Source organism: Anarhichas minor, unplaced genomic scaffold (genome assembly GCF_050575085.1).
Source record: "Anarhichas minor isolate MPS153535 unplaced genomic scaffold, ASM5057508v1 ptg000004l, whole genome shotgun sequence".
In the NCBI taxonomy this organism is placed as follows: domain Eukaryota; kingdom Metazoa; phylum Chordata; class Actinopteri; order Perciformes; family Anarhichadidae; genus Anarhichas; species Anarhichas minor.
In genome coordinates, this window is record NW_027466450.1 from 10,688,097 (window position 1) to 10,710,000 (window position 21,904).

General features: G+C 40.9%; 1 protein-coding gene across 3 annotated transcripts in view; it reads left to right on the forward strand.

Moving 5' to 3' along the window:
* Window positions 1-21,904, forward strand: part of epha3 (eph receptor A3) — an 88,163-nt gene that overhangs the window by 59,240 nt on the left and 7,019 nt on the right. For 2 of the 3 annotated variants that reach the window (XM_076109003.1, XM_076109022.1), the window contains exons 7-15: window positions 4,224-4,386; window positions 4,665-4,770; window positions 5,280-5,344; window positions 6,591-6,716; window positions 10,638-10,823; window positions 14,035-14,096; window positions 15,803-16,012; window positions 18,407-18,556; window positions 18,772-18,965. In XM_076109003.1, coding sequence (XP_075965118.1) covers window positions 4,224-4,386; window positions 4,665-4,770; window positions 5,280-5,344; window positions 6,591-6,716; window positions 10,638-10,823; window positions 14,035-14,096; window positions 15,803-16,012; window positions 18,407-18,556; window positions 18,772-18,965 — 1,262 coding nt within the window. The remainder of the gene's footprint in view (window positions 1-4,223; window positions 4,387-4,664; window positions 4,771-5,279; window positions 5,345-6,590; window positions 6,717-10,637; window positions 10,824-14,034; window positions 14,097-15,802; window positions 16,013-18,406; window positions 18,557-18,771; window positions 18,966-21,904) is intronic. The other variant, XM_076109012.1, reaches the window with a different exon arrangement.

Consider the following 21,904-nt stretch of genomic DNA (forward strand, 5'->3'; position numbering starts at 1 on the left):
CAGTTTGCTTGAATGCCAACAGTGGCCCCTAATCCCTTGATTAGTAGGCAGACAGAAGCTGTTTCCTCTCTAAACTCTGTTCCCTGCTCAGCCATCCTTACCTAAGAAGTTCAAACAGAAAACAGCGCGAGGAAAAGTTAATGACTGATACTGGGTCAGAGCTCAACGCAGCTCTACTTCAGCAGCTGTAGCTTCTTCGATCGCACACACATGATTAGAAAAGCATATTAATTAAAAGAAGATATGGAAAAGAATGAAATACTGGAGTCTAAGGAAGAGCCTGTGTGACAGAGTTTTGTAATGGAACATCTCTTGGCCTTTGCGCTCATCCCTGCTAATCACATCGTCTCTCAGGAATTGCTGGAGACACTCAGGGACAGGCACAAACACACAAGTTCCCAGAGGATTCTCTACAACAGCCATACATACCCAGGGGTTTCAAACCCCAGAAAAAAAGGCTCTTCCATGCAGACGAGCGAACTGGGACAACCAGGGGAGACCCCTCATAACAATCCAGGATAGAGGCCTCATCGTGTGGCAGGCAGAGGGACGCTGAGGGCCTCTAGCATGCCATGGATCAAGGCCGAAAGAGGACAAGAGTCGGAGCACAAATAACCCACACCAAGACCACACCATGATTCACTTATGAGACATAAAGAGGCTTTTAGGGACACATACGCAGACATAATTGCATGAACACATAAACAGGATGGTAAAAGAAAACACAAAAGCAGCTTGAGTTGAGATTAAAAAAGACCTTTTAGCAAGAAGATGTTCAGATTTGCAGCATCAGCCAGACGCTCTGCTTTTCAATGTTTGTGGTATCGTCTGTCTTTATTTACTTTAAGTTTAAAACAGACATACACAGTGTACATTATCATGTAATCCAATAGCCATTTAGCGATGACTCTAGCTTCTCTTAATGTAGAAAAGTGAACGTTTCGCCAACAACCACACATCGTTCAAACTTAGAATACTTCTTTATAGTAGACTTGGAGCAATATATTTCTGTGGTCAAACCAATGGCCGACAACGAAAGTCATTATAGTCATGTTTCATTTATGGGGTTTAAAATCACACGAGACTGTTTTGACCTTTAAGCAGGACAAAGAAAAGCTTTAGAAGGGCATTTTAAAAGTTGGAATATTTCATTTGTGTAGGCTTCTCTAGTGTGAACTCTGCAGTGTGAGGCAGAACACAAATATTTATCGTCACAAGTAATTTAGACTGTAACTCCTTAATGCTGGTTGGACTTCTCCTGTTCAAAGTAATGCACCAGTTTTGCAAGATTTCCTGCCAACTGAGAAAAATATGGACTTAATATTCACCCATGTGCATCCAATAGATAAAATCAATTCAGTTTAGTCATTGGAGGTTTGAAGAGCATAAATAACCTTCAATGTACATGGCATCTGTTGTTTGTGAAGTTACATGAAATGTATACTTGTTTGAGAACAACTGGAATGATCACATTTCCACTGATGGATTTGTGGCAATTCAATTTAAAAGGAAGAGACAACGAACTGATAAGAGTGCCAGTCGCTGCATTACACTGATACCAAATGAGAATAATATAAACTTACAACAAAATGTATGAAACTATGTATGATACATTTTAACTAAATCAAACTTGAATAAAGCCAAGATATATAAATGCAGTACCAGTGACGGATACGATTACTGTGGGAATCATATTTAGTAATACAATGTTCATGCTATCCTGCGAAGTAATGCATTTCTCCTGCTTTTATTGCATATGAATAGTAATAAATAACACATTTAGTGTAAGGCTAGTTGGTATACAAACCGTTTAAGGAAGGTGAAGATGTGAAGAGTTTCATAACATTAGAAGCTGAAGTGGTTCATATCTCGCGACAAATTATTTTGAATTAACTCCACCTAACCTCTCTTTTGCCACTGTCTTGGCCCGCACTGCTCTTCTGGCCGACACATACCATTTTGTCACTCGGTCGTGAAACCAGAGGCCCAAGTTTCCAAAGTGCAAGGGCTGTTCCCGATTTATGAATCCTATATATGGGAATTCTTTTAGGGAACGTTTGGTGATATTCTTGGGAATTTCCAACCCGAAAACAACCAGAAGAAGAGAGGTGTTTCATCTTTGGAAACCCCAGGCTGGCTGTGCGATCTTCCTGACGCTTTAACCTGCTAAAGGGGGCTCTACAGCCGATAAGGCATTTCCAAGTGCACTTTGTGAAAATAGAATTTGTGGGAATAGAATTTGCTGATTTGTTTTTGCATGTTTTATCACTGCAATCTAAAAAGCAGAGAGAGAGAGAGAGAGAGAGCTTCAGATCCACTTTAATTTGGCCTGTTTATTTAATCTTAGATGGAAGGAATGCTGGCTCAAACACTGTATTTACAAGACTTCTGCTGCACATCTCCTGTTGTTGGGTTTGCTTGAGTTTGCATCTCTATGTGTGTGTGTGTGTGTGTGTGTGTGTGTGTGTTATACAAGCTATAATTTGCTACAGCTTTGTTTAGATTGTCAAAGTAAAACGCAGCACAGAGTCCATATTAAATTCTAGCAGTGTTCTGGTGAGACACACAAACACACACACACACACAATTGAATAACTTTTTGGGCTGCAGTTTGCATAAAAGAGAGGTGTTTGACTTCAGTTTCTTTCTCTGTCTGTTTGTATCTCTCGATCACACACACACACACACACACACACACACACACACACACACACACACAAAGGTGCTTGTACCTCACCTGTGTGTGATTTTCAGGGGATCACATGCTGTCCAGAATGCGTAACGATGACAAGCTGCGAGTAGATTTATACATGTGATGAAGAGTTGTCCCAGTGCAGTTCTGGTGTATCAGTTACCTCCTCACACATATAGCAGTTTAAAACGCTTTGTGCGCCATAAAACTCTGATCCACTCCATTAATGGACCGGTTTCTTTTGGACACTGTGTGTGTATGTGTCTGTGTGTGTGTGTGAATGTCAACTTGTGTTTATGCTACTTCCCGTACCAATGAATGCCTCTTTATAACTGGGTCTATAAAATAAGGGTTTGACTATGCCTCAACACGATTCGGCCTTGGATGATTTTTATGAGCTTGGCTACGTTGCAGAACATGTAGCTCATTTTTAGGATGGTTGGAGTCATCTCTAATAGGTTGTCATTAAGATTTAAGATCAGCCTAGTCCTATTTTCCCCATATTTAGCAGTTTGTTTCATAGCATCGAGTTGGTTTGGTAATCATGTAATTGTAAGCCTTTCTTCAGCATGGATTGGCTCAGAAATTTGTTACGGTTATGAGGCACAGACAGAGAAGCAAAACATTTTGTGGAAAATGTTTTTTTTTGTTTTTTTAACTATAGTAAGGTAAAAAAAAAAGTAAGTGTTTTAATTCTGGTGCTGAATTATATCACGCTGTCCTGTCCTGATAGTAACAGGCTACGTTGTGTAATGCAAAGTTTATTTTGCATTCTACTTTCACATTTATTGTTTTTTAATTATGACTTAATTATGATTTGTCAGAAGCAATAAAGTTGAAAAATGCCTTTTAATCACACTTCATATATTTTTTCTTTAATAATCTCACACACATGAATAAAGCAAAACAAACCAAACATTTAATAATAAGTAAATTACTTAACTGACTGTTAAGTAATACATACTGTTTCAGATCCACTCGCTTTTTTCATATGTATATCTTTCTAGATGGCTGGATATCTATATAAGTAACACATGACCAACATGAAGCATACTACCGCACAATATATGTATATATATATATAAATATATATATATAAACAATAAATCACATTATTGGATTAGGTCCTCCTATTATCCTCAGTGTGGAAATATCACTGCGCTCTCTTCTCCCTCTACGTGCTCTCATCTTCTCTCCACCGTTTCTCTTCCTTCCACATCTGGAAACAATGTGCCGAATGCAGCCCTGGTGTGTAAATCCTCCTGTTGTTTTATCACTGGAGATCAGTAGGAGAGAAGTCATAAAATAAGGACATAATTCATCAGATTGGAAAGAAAGCTGCCAAACTGAGATGTTTGTGTGGGTTTCTACATGTGTACATGCACATAATGCATACTGTGTTTTACTATATTGTATATGCATTAATAGTTCCAACTTGGTGTAAATTGTAGTATTTAAAAAAACAAACTGTCTCACAAATATTGAATTCCTTTCTCTGTCCCTCTCTTCTTTTGTCCACCTTGTCTCACAGGAGGAGCAGGAGACCAGCTACACCATCCTCCGTGCTCGGGGTTGTAATGTGACTCTGAATGGTCTGAAGCCCAACACCGCCTACCTGCTGCAGATCAGAGCTCGCACAGCTGCCGGATATGGAGCTAGCAGCCCCAGTTTCCAGTTTGAGACCAGCCCTGACTGTGAGTTCAGCTCAGAATAGACGTTTCACTTTACTGCTGTTGTTGAAATTTAGACACAGGGCCGATACTGTCCTTTAATGACAAATAACTGATAATGAATAGTGAGATTGTGAAGCCATTGTTATTGGAAACCACTGGGTGATTTATGCTAATTTTTGTCCTGGGTTTCAGAAACTGTTGTGTGAAGTAGTCACTGAAAGATAGCTGATGTGTGTACATGAGCTTGTTATGGAATGAAGTTCAACACCGCTCATTACCTGTTGCTTTCTGTCCTTCAGCAGCCTTCTCCATCTCCAGTGAGAGCAGCCAGGTTGTTCTGATCGCCATTTCCTCTGCCGTGGCCATCATCCTCCTCACTGTGCTGCTCTACGTCCTGATTGGCAGGTCTGTCCGCCAGTTGCTTGACTTGATTCTCATTGAGGGTTTCCTTCTCCAATCACAGCAATCCTCATGCTTTCCCCCTTCAATGCTGCCTGAAAGTTGATTGTATGCGTATTTTTCAAAATGGCTGCATACTATATATTTAGATGTTTCACTAGATAAGTAAGATTTCCTCTATTTCTCTTCTGCAATTCCTGTAACATATACTGGAACAGCTGTATGCAGGTGTGCGTGTGTATGTATAAGAGAAAACTAAGAACTGTATGCGTGTGTGTGTGTGTGTGTGTGTGTGTGTGTGTGGCTGGAATTGGCAGTCAGTTCTGTTCAGAGAGAACTCATTATAAGACTTACTGATCCTCTCTTGGTTTGTAAGAGCTGGGATTACACACACACACACACACGCACACACACACACGCACACAACTTTCGCTAGCCTTCTGGCTGGGCCAATGGGTGAAGTCTTATTGGGAGATGTGGCACTACTTATGACCTTTCTCTGTTTGGATTGGCAGGTTCTGTTGCCACAGCAAATCCAAACATCCTGATGAGAAAAGACTGCACTTTGGCAACGGCCACTGTAAGTACTACACCCTGTTTTTGTGAGGCGCGTTTCAGTATCTCCTCTCTGCACTGTACCATTCACAGAGTAGTACAACTAGCTATAGTTACATTAAAGATAGCTTGCTAGTTAAAATCGGAGAGATAGATTTCTCAACACATCTTTACCGATGGTGGTTGTTTTAGAGCAGCTGTTTTTAAGCTTGAAGTGGTTTCCCCTTTACTTTGGTTCATTTGGTCATATGAGAAGACAGACAGTAATTGGACCGAGACCATGTTGAGAAGACGGTTTCTCGGTCCATTTGCGAACCAATCCTGGAGGCTTCATTTAAATAGGAAACAAGTGTCCCTCAGTGTTACAGCAAGAACTGACATTCAATATTTATGATTATAAGTTTACTCCCAAAAAAAAGTTATTTTCATTGAGATACATTTTTGACCAGTGACCAAAAGGTCTCACTCACGCGACTTTTTATAAAGTTGAAATTGGACCAATCTGTAAAATAGCTTAAAGTAACAACGTCTGATGTGGACCAACACAAAGGGACAACATGTTTAAGATTAAACTCCCCATTTTCTTGCTCCCTCTTCAATTGCTTGTTCTCCTTTATTCATATACAATGTGTTATTTATATGGAACCTTTAACCTTGACCCAGGTGTCGGCCCCCACACTCCCCAGGCACTGAACTGCGGCCGTCCACTGCTTCCTGAATAGTTTGGATGGGTCAGATGTACAGCATAAATTTCCCCAACAGGGACTAATAAACACAACTTTATTACTTAAAGGATAGCTTCACTTTTGTCTGTCTTAAACTATATATCTCACAACAAATGGTGAGTCATTCATTGTAAGTTAATTTGTGTGTATCACGATTCAGCTGCACTTTGGTGACTGTGTGCATGGCTTGGAGATATGCCATATTGTTCAGCTTAGAAGCATCTGCAGCCACTGTTATTCTAATACACGATCCGATGTTCACTGGCTCCTGATTGCAGGGAAATTCTTTACCAAAACTCAATTATATGAAGACTACATCATTCTCAAAGTTGAAGCGTTGTTCCCCAATGTTCGGTGGAAACATATCTTCAGTTATTCTCAATCTGTTTTGTGCTGTTTTTAAAAAGTAAACTGATCACTAGCAAGGTGATATGTCCTTACAAACTCATTAAATGTTCAGAGGACATATAGCTGTAGGGACACACTTAAGGAGGCACTATTTTTAAATGGTGATGAACTGATGCAACCTGCTCTCTCCTGCTGCAGTGCGTCTGCCGGGTATCAGGACCTATGTGGACCCTCACACATATGAGGACCCGAGCCAGGCTGTGCACGAGTTTGCAAAGGAGCTGGATGCCTCCTGCATCGCCATCGACAAAGTGGTGGGAGCAGGTGAGAATGGACAAAGGAAAATGCTTGACTTTGCTGTATACACAAACACCACGCAGGTCACTTCAGGCATGAAAAGTTAAACTAAGATTAAACAGGAAGTTTATTTCATTTCTACCATTGACCCTCTGAAAACCTGTTGGAATGGAATGTATCAGTGACTTTTACGAAAAGCTGCAGACTGCAGTAGACCGTCACTCGTATTTAGTAAAACTAATTATATTCCTACTTCTAACTGCTATCTCAGATCTATAAGCAATTAGCTATTGCCTCACTGCATAAAGTAGGGATGTAAATGAGAGTGCATGGGCTCAGATCAAGCTCAGATCAACGGTTTGCTTTGGTCATCAAAAGGAAATGTTCATCAGTGCAGAAAACAAAGTCACTCCACATCAAAAAGTGAAAAAATAGAAGAGAAATAAATGGTTTCTTCTTCTCACCGGCCTCTCCTTTCACTCTCACCTTGCATTAACTTTACTTCCATGATCTATTTAAATGACAAAGACACACCAAGTGCTCAACCGAATATAGAAAAAAAGGAGGTAATGTAGAGCTCCTATACATCTACATTTTCATAGCAGCGGGCTAGTTTAACTGTGTGCCATATACTGCACAGCTGGGAATGAGAAAGCATTTAATGTCCCAGCTTGAGGTCCCTTCTTTCCAGCTCTCCTCTATGATGAGAGGGAGAAATGGCGATATTAGAAGTTGTTCTGCTCACCGTCAGTTGGTTCATTTTTACCTCTCCTCTTTCCTTCCTTCACCTTTTTTTTCTCTTCATTCTCTTCTTTCTTTCCATTTCCCACAAGCGATCGCTCAATACTCTAATTCTGAACTGGGTCTAATGATTGCAACAGTAAAACACGCTTCCTCTCCTCTCTTCGTGTGCTGCCTGATAACTTGAGCAGGAGTGCCGACGGGAGGGTAATGCATTGTGATTCACGTTGAGTGCAGGCAGAATAGATGGAGACTAAAGCACACAGCACATAACAGCAGGCCGGTCTCCAGAGTCTCACCAGGCCCTCCACACTGTAAAGCTGTCAGGATGGCCTGCGAGTCTAATGCCTGAATCCACACTGGACTACACTACACTCCACAATGCATTTTTCATACTATATAGCAGACACAAAGCAATGAATATCTATAGGGCTACAATACACAAGTATATATTGGCTCATTTATTTTAATCAAATATGGACAAGTCAGTGTCTATTTCTGATATGAAGTGTTTGTATTTCCATTAATTCTAGAATCTATTAACACTACACTGATTCCCTATGGGAATCCCTGTGTCACGATTTACATAACATGAAGTGACATATTCATTTTACACAAGTACGCATTAATTACAGGACAATGTTGCAGGTATATAGAGGAGAGAAAAAAATATAATTCATGGACAATATGAGGGGGAATTCATAATATATGTAATTAATACCACTATGTGTATCATCCCTCTTAAACAAATATCGCTTGAACCCTCACACACAAAGAAGGCCACGCTACAGTAAACTATACATTTTTAATGCGCACAGTGCATAGCCAAGACAAAGTATATTTATCTTAGTGCCTCTCCATACTTACATAAAGTTCAACATCACATTGTGTTTAGTCTATTTTCGTCTGTGCTGGAAAGCAATAGGGAAATCAAATAATTGCCTTGCTTTCACAACAACAACAACAACAAACGTAAGGTGCTAGAAGATTAGAACCACTTGGGGCAAACTCTGTTTGGATAGTCAGATACACTTAGCTTAAGAATCACACCTTTGTTCATTTATACCTTTAAGACAAAATTATGATTATTTTGTTAGCATTAAGCAGCTCCCTTCAGGCTTCGACTCTTTATTGTTTCTGGGACATACTGTGTTGTTGTTACATCTGAGTGCTGCTAAAAAAAATAGTTTTACAGGAATCAACTTTCAGCAACCAGTACAGAAGTAGACACAGCATACCTTAGAAAATAGACAGAAAACCTTCAGACCATTGAGTTATAGTACAGTATATGTTTGCTGAACTCAGCTAGTTAAGGGAGTGGGACTTCAGCTCTCTACTCTTAACCTATTATAAAATAAGTACATTTGAAGTGAACACCGGAGGTGGACATTAAAGTTTAAGCCGTGTTGTAACCATTTTAGTCCGTCAGCTTAAATACAACTACCCACCTGTGTGATTTTTATGAGACCACATGAGCACTCCAAACAATACACGACTTACCTCTTCCTTCTCTATCCCTACCGCCATCCCCATCTGTGTACATTAAACAAGACTTTGATCCTCTTGCCAATCGGTGATTGTGTGTTAAAAGACAGAACACGCGCTCCGCTCTGCTTCCATGGGTCGGACTTTAACATCAAAGTGGGATACCGTGCTCTACTCAGGAAAGGAGTGAGTGTCCCTAATCAAGCCTTATTAGACCGAGATCTTCTTTCTTAGAGTGACCACATGAAAAAGGTGCCTTGGCTTGGCTCGTCTGTCCACTGCTGAGGGGCCAGAAGAACAGGCATGCGTTTGGTATTTAGCCATGTTGTAATTAGTCTGGCTTAAGTTTTTCCAGACCCGACTACTTTAAGTCCAAGGTTTGACCCATGCTCTGTGATCCAGAGCTGCTGTGGAAGATGATTGTACTGGACTGCGAGAGATCGGCGCATGTCTTAGCTCTGACATCACCTTGCAAGAGCACACGCCATATGCATATAGAATATGGGGTAAAACACGCTCACACAGGAGCAGATACACGCAGATATACTCATTCCACTCATCCATACAGTCCAGCCAAATCCTTTGAAGTGGCCAGCCTGCTTACAGAGCTTACAGTACCTGGGGAAACTCACAAAACACACACTTACACACACACACACACACACAGGCATGGGCTGAGGAAAACACACACACCCTCTCACCAGCAAGGAATGCTAATTGATCTCTCCCAGGGTGGATGTTGAGTCACGCTGCGTTTTAATACGACACTGAAAGAAAGTTGAAAGATCTCTTTGCTGTCTGCGTTATTTGGACTGTGGATTTTGGGTGGATCAGTTTCAAAGTGTATTGCTACACATGGTGTAATTACTATAATTGGTGGTCTATCACACAAGTATGCAAGTATGCAAGGATCTCTCTCCAAAATCAACAAATATTCTCTCTGATTAATTGGAGTTAAGTAATGACAGGGTAATCATCAACATCCTCTTTGATCGGATTCTTCATCTTTGACTCTAAGTGTTCACTGCATCTGTTAAAATTTTACATTGTGACCCCTTAAACAACAGTTAAACCACAATTCTAAAACAGAACTGCAAATGCAGTACTTATGCCTAATGCTAAGCTTGTTAGCAATGCTCTTAGTGGTTAAACAGACCGAGCCACGGGTTGAGTGACTTCAAACAACTTGAACACGGCTTCTCTTTTTGGTTGTTGCAGCGGCTCAATGGAGGTGGCGAGTGTACAGTTAGCATGACCCATAGTCTGAATGGACACAACTAACCTAAGAGCCAGGTTGAATAATGGTATAATTGTCCTTACAGTTTTAAAGTATTTGCATTGATTCGGGGTCAGTATCTTGTTGAACCATAGATCATTTATTAAACTTCTATGGGGAATTAAAATCTGAATGTTCATATCTTAGCGTCATGTAATAGCTATCATTGAAGCATATACATCTTAATTTCGGATGGATTTTCAAATTCTAATGATTTTTTAGAGAAATATGTATACCTACCTATACCTATACCTGCATTTGCATCATCCTAAGACCATTCAAACTCATAGTATTAAACACAAATACCTGTGTTGCATAAGCAGGGTTTGATATTAGTAAAGCAAATTCTGAGATGTAAATGTTAGAGATAAGAAAACAAAAAAAAACAATTAAGAACACGTCTCTTCATTTTGTGTTGTTTCATCTTCCCTGATAATATCCTTTAGGTGAGTTTGGCGAGGTGTGCAGTGGTCGCCTGAAGATGCCAGGCAAGAAGGAGATATGTGTGGCCATCAAGACTCTTAAAGGAGGATACACAGACAAGCAGAGGCGGGACTTCCTCGCCGAGGCGTCAATCATGGGACAGTTTGACCACCCCAACATCATCAGGCTGGAGGGGGTGGTAACACGCAGTAAGTGCATTCAGACATGAAGGCATATTGAAGGGAATTAACTGTTATTATTTTTATCATATTATTGTTATTATATTATTATTATTATTACGTTAAATTAATTGGAATTGTCCCAACAAATTAAATAAAATACATTTTGGGAGACAATTGGTAATGATGCTTAACAAATTAGTTTTAAGCACAAGAACAAAACGTAATAAAATAGAACACTGTAGAGTAAAATAAAATAGGATATTAAGAGAGAACAGAGGTATGGTTTTCATTACACATTACAGATGCGGTTTCTCCGGGGAGTCTTTTTACTGATTCCGGATTTGCATTTGTTTTTGACAAATGGCTCTAAAGTGTCCGACGCTTTTGTGAACGAGAGCAGGAGTTTTATTGAGTTGCCGTGGTGTAAATCTCTGCAGATCAATGTGCTTTGATCAAAGCCTGTGTCCAAAGCGGGCATGAATCCATATCTCTGAGTCTCTCCCCTCCGGGCCTCTTTATAAGACTATCATTAGCACACAGAAGGCGTCTTTAAAAATGAATGACTGCAGAAAAGGGAAATAATGACTCTGAACTTTGTCGCTGAGAAACGGGCCTGGCCTCCATCTCTCCCTGCGGCACCAGGCTTGTTAAGTAGTTCTGTGTGGTTATTCTAAAGAGTAGAGTGAACTACATGGAGAACATTCCTTACTTTCTTCTCCTTTCCTTCATCTCTCCTTTTCTGTGTAATCTCAATGCCTTAATTGCTCCCTGACTCTTAGACTTCAGCCCTTTGACTTCAGTGACTTAATAGCATGACTTCTTCTAACCAAAAACAGCATCGCAAAGGAATTATAATGTAATGTACAAACAGCAACAGACAGGACACTCAAACCATATTGTGTTGATTATTTAATCATTCGTCTTTTTTCTGTTTCTCTTAATTCCCTTTTTCAGTTGCAGTTTGTGTAGACGAAAAAAACACTTAATGACACAAAAACCACAAAAAATAAATAAATAATAAGAATCAAAATAATAATAATAATAATAATAATATATGCTATTGAATTTCTTTAAGTTACCACATACTTTTTCTGTGAAAGTTGTGGTAATCAGTTAAAATAAAAGGGACGTGAATATATTGAAAATATTCCGTAAAAAAGAAAAAAAGAAAGAGGACCCAGTTTTGGACCCAGTATAGAATTTTTACATTCGAAATTTTTTATTGCTTTTGTTCAACACAATGTTTTACTTGTACTTCTGGAAGGAAAGCACATTCACTGACAAATTGAGCTTCGCTCCTACCTCCTTGTTATTCAGCCTTGAATACCTGAAAATGAAAGAGTTTTTATGTTCGCAATCCTTCATCATTAAACTGTTTGTCTAATACATCTTACAGTACAACACTTTTTCTATTAATGCCGAGTAGGTGAAAAATGCTGCAAAAACACAAGACTGTGGTTTCATTTGCTGATTTTAGACTAATAGGGGAAGCCCAATATTCATTACTATGAGTGTGTGTGTGTGTGTGTGTGTGTGTGTGTGTGTGTGTGTATACATGACATTTAAAGGGATACCCTGAACAGATGTGTGTGAGCTCTAGCAACATGAGTTCATGGCATAGTTTTAGGAGGTCCATTTGATATGCTCTTACACACAGACACACACCTACACACACACTGCTGTAGGGTGATTTATTAAGCTGCTCCTGTTAATTCTAAATAATCCTGAGACTTTCACACCCCATTTACCTTGCTGCTGCTTTTGGCTTATCCACAGCCTGCATATTTGCAGGCGCACGCACACACACACACACACACACACGCTCACAACACTCACACTTGTGTTCACAAAATGAAGGGGCTTGGGGGCCTTTATCTTTGCTGCCAATGTTGAGAACAGAGAGAAAGAGGGAAGGGAAGAGGGCGGAAGACAGGAGGGAGGACCGGGTGTGTGTGTTCCCGTCTGAGACTATAAAAGCCGTCCGCTGGTAAACGGAGCGATCCATCACAGCCTTTTAGGGTGTGGGTGGGTGGGTGGGTGTGGGTGGAGGGTGTCGAGCTGTAGCTGTTTTTCAATGATGGGAGAGTTTTTACGTTAATAGTAAGAGATTGTTTTATCTATAAGTCTCTTTTACAGTAGCAAAAAGCATCAGTCATTGTGGAAAACAAAAATGAAAAATTGGGTATGTATTTTTTTAAATGTACAACCCTTATTTAAGTCGAGCACACCCTCTGTCTTGGCTCATTCACTTTAAGCAGTTTCGTATTCTTTTTTGTCAGAGTCTGATTGACTCATAGGAGCATTTTGAATTGTTAGTCGGAACAAATCTGCTTGATTTAAATAAAGATATTGAGTCAGCCAACTTCTATTATTACTAATGTTTTTCCAATCAGAGTATTAGATTTGTTTCTTTTAAAAACCTATTCCATCCCCCTCTCCGCTCAGCCCCGTGTCATTCCCTTAAACAAAAGAAAAAAACAAGTCTGTCTTGCCAGATGTGGGGAGGTTTCACATGAATACATGCAAGAGGGAAAAAAGGAAAAGGAAAGGATTGGGTGATGGTGAAAGAGAGGTAGGGATGAGGAAAGGTAGGTCGGGAATAAAAGAGGGCAGGGGGAGGAGGGAGGTGGGCACATTAATCAGAATAAAATGGAGAAGAGGCATATGGCTGGTGGTAAGTCAAGAGTGAAGCAGGGAGAACAAAGCCATCTGGGACACAAACAAGTCCCGACACTGATGCTGTTCATTTAACAATGGCTGATTTAAAGGTTTCTTAAAGATTTTTTTTCCTTTCCCCCCCTGTAATAAACCTTGTGATGGCCGTAGTCTGATCAGGTACAGATGAGAGCAAGCGACGTGGATTTACAGCCAGATCTTCCACAGAAATAAAGATGTCACACTTTGACAGCTGACCTGCTGGGACCCTAAAACAATGACTAGGATCATTTTATTCTGTTGAGTGTGTGTTTGTGTGTGTAGGTGTGTGTGTGTGTGTGTGAAAAGAGCTCAACCTGGTCCTTATCAGGGCCCATGTACGTCTGCTTTAAAAGTCAAGTTACAGCCCTTCCTCCTCACAACAGTTTCAGATTAAAGAAACTGAAGTTAATATGATGTTTGGCTGTGAGTTTCTTTTGTTTGGTGAAGTGCTTGACAGGTAGTTCTGTTGTTGTTCTTTAAGATCAATACAACTGATATGATGTCGTCGTCCCCCCCCCCCCCCCCCCCCCCTCTGTTACAGGTAAACCCGTCATGATTGTCACAGAATACATGGAGAACGGATCCCTGGACAGTTTCTTGAGAGTAAGTATTAACATTGACAATCTGCCCACCCCCCCTCCACACACACACACACACACACACACACACACGTAAAATGAATCATGATGCATCTCAGTGCTACAGACCCTGAGGAAGTTTGGGGAACACCAACTCGATGGCTATCTGAGGATTAAGGAACACCAGGGAACACCTTAATGTGCTGAAACAAAATGTCTTGCACCTGTACAACACACAGTCTATGTCACACATCAGGTCCCTCTGTCAAGCACGACAGTAAATCTGTTTGCAAAGGTTGCATTTGTCAAATGCTGAAGTCTAAACTATTTACCTTGAAAGTGCAGGACTCTATGAGCACATGGAGAAAGAGTGTATTATCAGAAAGGGGATGAACTGATCTAGATTTAACAAGTTTAAATGATGTCTTCTGTTTTTAGTATATTTTATTAACATAGATCATATCAAACGTTACCAGACATTGCATCAACTATTCTCATTTCATGTCAGTTTCACAAAGCAAAAACATCTTATTCAGTCTTGTTTTTATTAACAAAGTCGGTCCTTCCACAGATGACAGAAATCAGTTATACAGCACCACCAAACCGACCAAATATCATTTTCAGTATTATAATTGTAGTATTATTATTATTATTGTGAAACCAAATTGGTCCACCAGCAAGTTTCCTTACCTGTCTCGAGAAAAACAGTTGTAAGGCATCTCTATGAATCCAGTAAATACTGCACCTGATATCGGTTGATTTGAGCAGTTCTGACTCTGTTTCAGCCAAACTTTCCACACAGAGCTTATCAAATGACAACGTTTTATGAACTGTATCCCCACTGCTGTTCAGGCCAGGAGAGAATTTTTATTCGTGCCATGCCTCTGTCTCCAAAAGAGGAATTGACCTGCCTCACTGAAATTAGCCAAAGCACAACAGCCAAACCACAACACTGGCATGAAAGCATGTGTACTGTTGCCTTTTTGTTAGCCCTTTTCCACATGTGTCTGCACAGTATCCAGACACATGAAGGTGGAGTAGCTGTTGTTTCCTGACATTTTCCCAAAGGCCTGCACTCCATCATTGAAACTGTGTCATATGTGCAAACACACACGTACAAATGCATAGCTTACGCATTGTAGCTTATGTCGGTGTTCTGAATCTGCAAAGCTTTGAAGTGACTAAGCTAGGTGGTCTGGCCACTAATTGCTCCAGACGAAATGTGAGGTAGGGTGGGCCCAGTTGATTCTCAAAGCAAAACACACTCATCTTACACTCATCTTGCACATGACGTGGTATATGACCATCACGGAGCAAAACTGTGCATGTGAAGAGCGAGGGAAGGAAATACAAGTGGACATAGACAAAGTACTCACTCACATGCTAAATGGAGCCCAGTGCAAACCCTGAGCAAAAACTAAAATGGATGGATGGATGGATGGATTGATGGATGGATTTCTTGTAACATATTGGTATGATCCTAATTTGCATACATTCTTGTGTCTCTGGCTTCTGGTATTTTGCAGTAATGCTGAAGATGAGGTACAGAATGTCAAAGGTGTTTTTTAAAGGTTAATTGAAATGCTCTGGATACTAATGTAGAAAGGTTTCATTTCACGCAAATAGTCAGAAAGGTCAGACTCCCTTTGTGTTCTATATCATATACATTTAAAGCGGGGCTTTAATAGTGTGTGCCTGTTCTTTTCTTTCGTCCTTTCTTCTTTCTTTTAGAAACATGATGCCCAGTTCACAGGCATCCAGCTGGTTGGCATGCTGCGTGGCATCGCCTCGGGCATGAAGTATCTGTCAGACATGGGCTACGTTCATCGAGACCTGGCAGCTCGAAACATCCTCGTCAACAGCAACCTGGTGTGTAAAGTGTCCGACTTCGGCCTGTCCCGAGTCCTGGAGGACGACCCGGAGGCTGCTTACACCACCAGGGTGAGCTGGGGCACAAACACAATCTAAACGGTCTACAGCATCCTCTGTTGCTTTTATGAATCACAATATTTCTTCTCCAGCAAGAATGATCAGAACACCCAAACAGCAATGATGATCAATGTTCTTGTCTTCATGCACACGCTCTTCATGATAATGTAGATTATTATGAAATTGGCTCCACATTAGCACCTCTATCCTCTCATCTTGGTCTTTGTCACACACACCCAGACATGCTGTATACTCAGGTTATCTCGGCAAACAGACACAATATCTTCCAATCTCTTACCATGGCAGAGGAGAAGAACACATAAATAAAAGCAGAGTTGTGATAAGACAAGCCCAGTCTCATCAAAAGGTGAATGAATAGCGTGACAATGTGTAGGTCATTTGAAGTGCAATAACAAAGTCATTTTTGCTGTTTGGGTGTCGATTTTCTCCATGTAGTCTGTACAAACTGCAACGACAAACCATTTTGAGGCTCTACAGAATTTTTTGTTCATCATATGTGGCACAAACTGTCCTACGCATAATCCAATAAGGGAACCCATGCACTTATTTTCAATGACAAAACATAACTCACTTTTAAAGGTTTGTTGTAATTGAAAAATGGTATGTACCAACAAGACAGTTTGAGACATGGACAATCCTATGTCCAAATTCCCTTGCCCATGTCTCCTGCCATATTTACTGCTTCAACCTACTTTACTTCAATTTGCAACTTGGCCTCAACTCTCTCAACTTTTAAGATGATGCCACTAAAATCTGAACAACTTGTGCAGCAATTGATTCGATTTATAAATGGAGTTTCCATAGCAACTTTACTAAACTGTCCTTTCTCACAACACAATGCTGAAGCAAGGAACAATTTACATCTTCATAAACAAAACCTCAAAGCTAATTGCCCAATCAGTGAGCCATTGCAGTTTTCAAAGAAAGAAGTGTCAACATGTTGGAAGACCAGATGACGGAGGAGATTTTTAACTTTTTTTTACGTCATGAATCACATGGCACAACATGAAACATTATCAGTTGGCACACCACAGTTCAGACATTCATCTGTACTTTGTGCAGCGTGTGTGTGGTCATTTTCATCATGGGATCCTGTCTAGGCCATGCGTGCAGCCCTTTTAAACACTGTATAATTTGCTGGCTGAGAATTGCTTGTCAAATAAACATTCAGTTTGCCGTTTGCCTTTCTCCCAGAAATACATAATCTAAAATAATAAGACAGGATAATAAACTCTCCCATGTTACCGTGACTGACAATGGTCCACACATGCACGCAAATTTCCATCCAGCCCACTCCAGAAGGTTTTTTCTTTTTTTTTTGTCTGGCCCCAAATTTTAAGGCAAAATATATAGTTTTACTTTGTTTGTGTGTTTGTTTGTGTGAGGGTGTAGTGTTTACTCATCTTGCAATCTTGGGGGAGCAGGTGGGTACAGTGTGTGTGTGTGTGTGTCGTTCTGTTTGCGTTTGCACTGTGTGTTCCTGTGCGCACCTGTGTTCATTTGTGCAACCGTGAGTGTGATCGTGTGTTTTTTGATGTTTCATACCTTCCCACGGTGTCTCCTTACGGATCATGCAGTACAGGAGTGTGTTTTTGAGAGATTCAGTGTGCGTGTGTGTAACCGCACAGCACCAGGCAAGAGCTGGGTGGCTTGGCCAATGTCTCTGTTAGCTTTGGCTGCCATCGGCCTCCTTTCCTCAGCTCCACTTTCTTCATTTGTCTTGCTTTGCTGCTAGAATGACAAATGCAGCAGACACTGAAGAGAGAGAGGACATGCAGGACACTTTAGATTATGGTTTGATTAATGATTTTTCTTTCTTTAAGGTTGATGCTGCTCCTTATTGGTTAAAAGTGAATATTAACATTTACGTTAATATGTTTAATGCCACTTTATATGATTACTTTCAAATCAAAAATGTTTGAGTAATATTTGTGTATTGTATATGTTTGTCTTAATTCTTATTATTCCAAGTGTGAAAGAGCAAGTTTGTATAACTTTAAAACTGTGATGGTTTCAGAGAGCCACATTGGGGTTGAAGGGGATTCAGAACAGCTTATTCAATTGTTTGTATGTTTCAGGACATGTAGGCATGTGACATAAACCTGTATGTAGACACCCAATATTACGTTTATGCATAATGCAGTATAGACCTGCAGTCATTTTTGCTGTCGCCCACTGATAATCTGACAATCCATCACTATTTTTAACGATGCTATTTTGTGGCGTCTGATCTGTGGTCTTTTATGAATTTTACATACAAACGTAAATTTGAAGAGCAAGCTGAGCAGCCAAAGTATATGATGATTGCAGCCAGTGAGATTGTGCCACTGACTGACTGAAAGACTGTCAAACTGATTAATACTCCTCTTACGCTCTGTCTCTCAGGGAGGTAAGATCCCTATCCGGTGGACAGCTCCAGAGGCCATTGCCTACAGGAAGTTCACATCAGCCAGTGACGCTTGGAGTTATGGGATTGTGCTCTGGGAAGTGATGTCATATGGGGAACGGCCATACTGGGAGATGTCCAATCAGGATGTGAGTACTGCACCCACCAACGACTGCATTTTTGCACATTTGAAAAGTTTTACTGATGGGAAGTAAATGAAGGTACCAGCAACTACCACTCATTTATATGAGATGGGTTTTGTGACGAGGTTTATGGCACATAAGAGCGAAACGAGATGCAGTTGGGCACTGAAAATATCTCCTCTGTCGTTTCTCAAATCTTGTCTTTTCCTTCCTACATCTAGGTAATAAAGGCTGTAGATGAAGGATACCGCCTCCCCCCACCCATGGACTGCCCAGCTACCCTTTACCAGCTGATGTTGGACTGCTGGCAGAAAGAGAGGAATAACCGGCCTAAATTTGAACAGATTGTCAGCATCTTGGATAAACTCATTCGCAACCCCGGTAGCCTCAAAATCACGGCCAACACCACATCCAGGTATCTTTATATTTGTTGGTTTGGCTATTGTTTCCTTATCTTCTTATTCCTCTTGCTTTGGTTCCCATACAGCTGACTAACAAACACCTGGCTTTAGTCAATCCAACACTGGAAGTAGTTCCCATTATATCTTCCTTGCACATCATTATTGGTTATTGCTGGTCTACACACTATCTGCTCTGGGATCACAGGACTTTGGGACGGCAGTTGCAGTTTTATTTTCCATGGATGAAGCACAATTCACCATTATTATTGTACCGGACAACCAAAAGACGTGCTTGGTAAAAAAAGAAGTCATTTTATTAATTTTACATTTCTTTCTCCCTTAGTGCACACCTGTTTGTTTTGGAAACTAGGCATTACATAAGCCGGACATAAACACTGCCTTTCTGCTTCCTGTGTTTGCAGAGTGTTACATGAAAATTAGCTTGACTTATCACACATTATTCATCTTTCCTTTTGCAATACAGTCTAAAGTCATATTCTTCTTTACATCTCCCCTTGTTCTTATGCCACATTGTCTCTCTTTCCACCCCTCCCTTATACTTTGCTCCTTTGTTGGGACCTCCATTCTCTCCCACGGGGCCATGGGGAACCAGGGCACCCCGTGTACAGTTGTCAATTCTGAGCAGTGAGGGGGACAGGCGCTGGGTCTGCGTCAGACGGCTGCAGTATTATGCAGACGTCAAAGCTCATAACATTGACTAATGATTTCTTAAGAAAGTGAAAATAGGTCCCTTGGAGTTTGCATGTAATTTTCCTGATTGGCTTTTAACACCGGGCAAGCACAGGCTGGCCGACAGAGGCGGCTGTGGTGATTTATGATAACTGTGTGTGTGTACGTGTGCATCTGTGTGTGTGTGTGTGTGTGTGTGTGTGTGTGTGTGTGTGTGTGTGTGTGTGTGTGTGTGTGTGGTGGTGGCAGTTGCACAGCGGGAGCAGCTGCACTCAGCTCCACACTCGTTTGTCTCTGGGCTGTCCTGGCTGCCTAATGGAGCACCCCCCCTCCTCGTCAAAGCCCAGACTAAAGCCTGGGACCAGAGCAAAGCATCTGGAGGCTTCAGGGGTGGGTCCTGGTCAGAGTTTACTGTCCCTGCATGTGGATGGAGAGGGACTGGGGTCAGTGGGCCAAGGTTGGCTGTCAGAGACTAATTATGGGCCAACAGGAGCCCAGTCAGGGTTGGAGGCCGCTGTCTATCCGATTGGCCTTACAGGGTGTCTAAAACAGATGAGATCACAGGTTATCCTGCTCAAAGATGTGTTTCTTTGTGTTCAACAAAACTTGACAATGGCTGCAAAGTGCTAGAATATAACTACTACTCCTTCTAAATACATGTCAATCAACATGAAAATGCAGTGTTCAGTAATGCACTGCTACATATATAGTCGGTTTGGGCTTTTTTACACAATAAACTTAAGGCAAAATTAATGACAAGCTTCTGTGAACCTTTAACAGCAAATCTTGGTAGAAAGGGGCCATGGCTGCAGAGGAAACTGATCTGAGATCTATGTTGGTGTGGATCTCGACCTGTAGGGTAAGGTTGGAAACAGTAATGGAAATGGAAAAATAGGTTTCTATTGGTGAATGGAAACCAGTTCAAGGTACTGAGGAATACAGATGTGTATACAAATATATGTGGTATAAAAAGGCAGATAATAGGGCAACACTATCCACTGTTTAAGCTGAATAGGTGGAGTATAGAAAACTGGATGGGGGATGCAAGATTGGAGATACAGTGCATTGAAAACTAATACAGAACCTTTAATGAGATTTACATTGAATATGTTCAAATGTAAGCTTATTTTAAAAAAAAACGAAACAGAAAGAATAGAAAGTAATACACATTAAGATTTCAGAGTAAGAGCCATACATGCTTGACTGGAATCAAATCAAAATGTCACACTTGAATCAATTTAGGTTATTGGCTTCCCTCAGACCACCTGAGTAGTATTGATTAAAACTTCATCACATCCATCACATCCAACCGAGGCAGAGGATGCCTATGCTACATTGGTCTAACTCTGTCCTGCCCACATGTACAGTATCGGTTCAAGCTCTTCTCCTCATCCACCTCGTTCTTCCCTCCGGAGCTCTAAAAACAAGAGACTACACAGCCCTGGTTATTTAGAGGTCAGAAGAACGAAAGATAGAGCAGAAAAGGGGAAGGGAAACGAGAACAGGGGTAGACTTTATTTTCTCTCCAGTGTATTTATACTTCCTTCTGTTCGAGCGGGTGTTTTCTGCGTTGTTATATGGTGTTAAGTCCAGGAGGGGTTTTAAATCCCCTCTCTGCTGTTAGACAGATGCTTGCTTTTCTCTTTATTTTCCCCTTCGTAGCATCCCTCTGATTCTTGGTTTTCCTCTCCAACCATCTTGTCTGAGCTGCCGTGAGATGTTGCTGAAAATGTAACAACAAAGGAAACAAAGAAAATGATAAGGGTGGGGAAAAAAGGTCATTTGCAGTTTATCTCGCAGGGTGTACAGGAGAGGGGGGAAGGAAAGCCGAGGATGAAGGCGAGGATGAGATCAGAGGAGAAAAAGAAGAAAAGTGGTACAGGAAAGGACAGGAGAGGATCAATAATCCTGCAAAAAACGTTGAACATTCTTACCCTGACAGCCCAAAAGTTCTAATCTAAGACATCTTGGATACAGCTGCGTTTTTGTCCAAACTTTTTTCCAGTAAATGCATAGTGGGAAATAGTCAGTCATAACCATCACAATCATTCTTTACACGCTACATAAAAAAGAACATTTTTGCATTCGTTTTTCTCATTAAAAAATGTCTACTGTCTACTGAGATTTACACACTTCCTTATTTCTCCCTCATCTAAACCACCCCCACTTGCGCCCCCCAGTCCCCCGATTCTCTCCTTTTCCGACAAACCAGTATCTCCAGGGGGTCCTGGGGGGCCCTCGGCATTTTGACAGGCCTCTGATC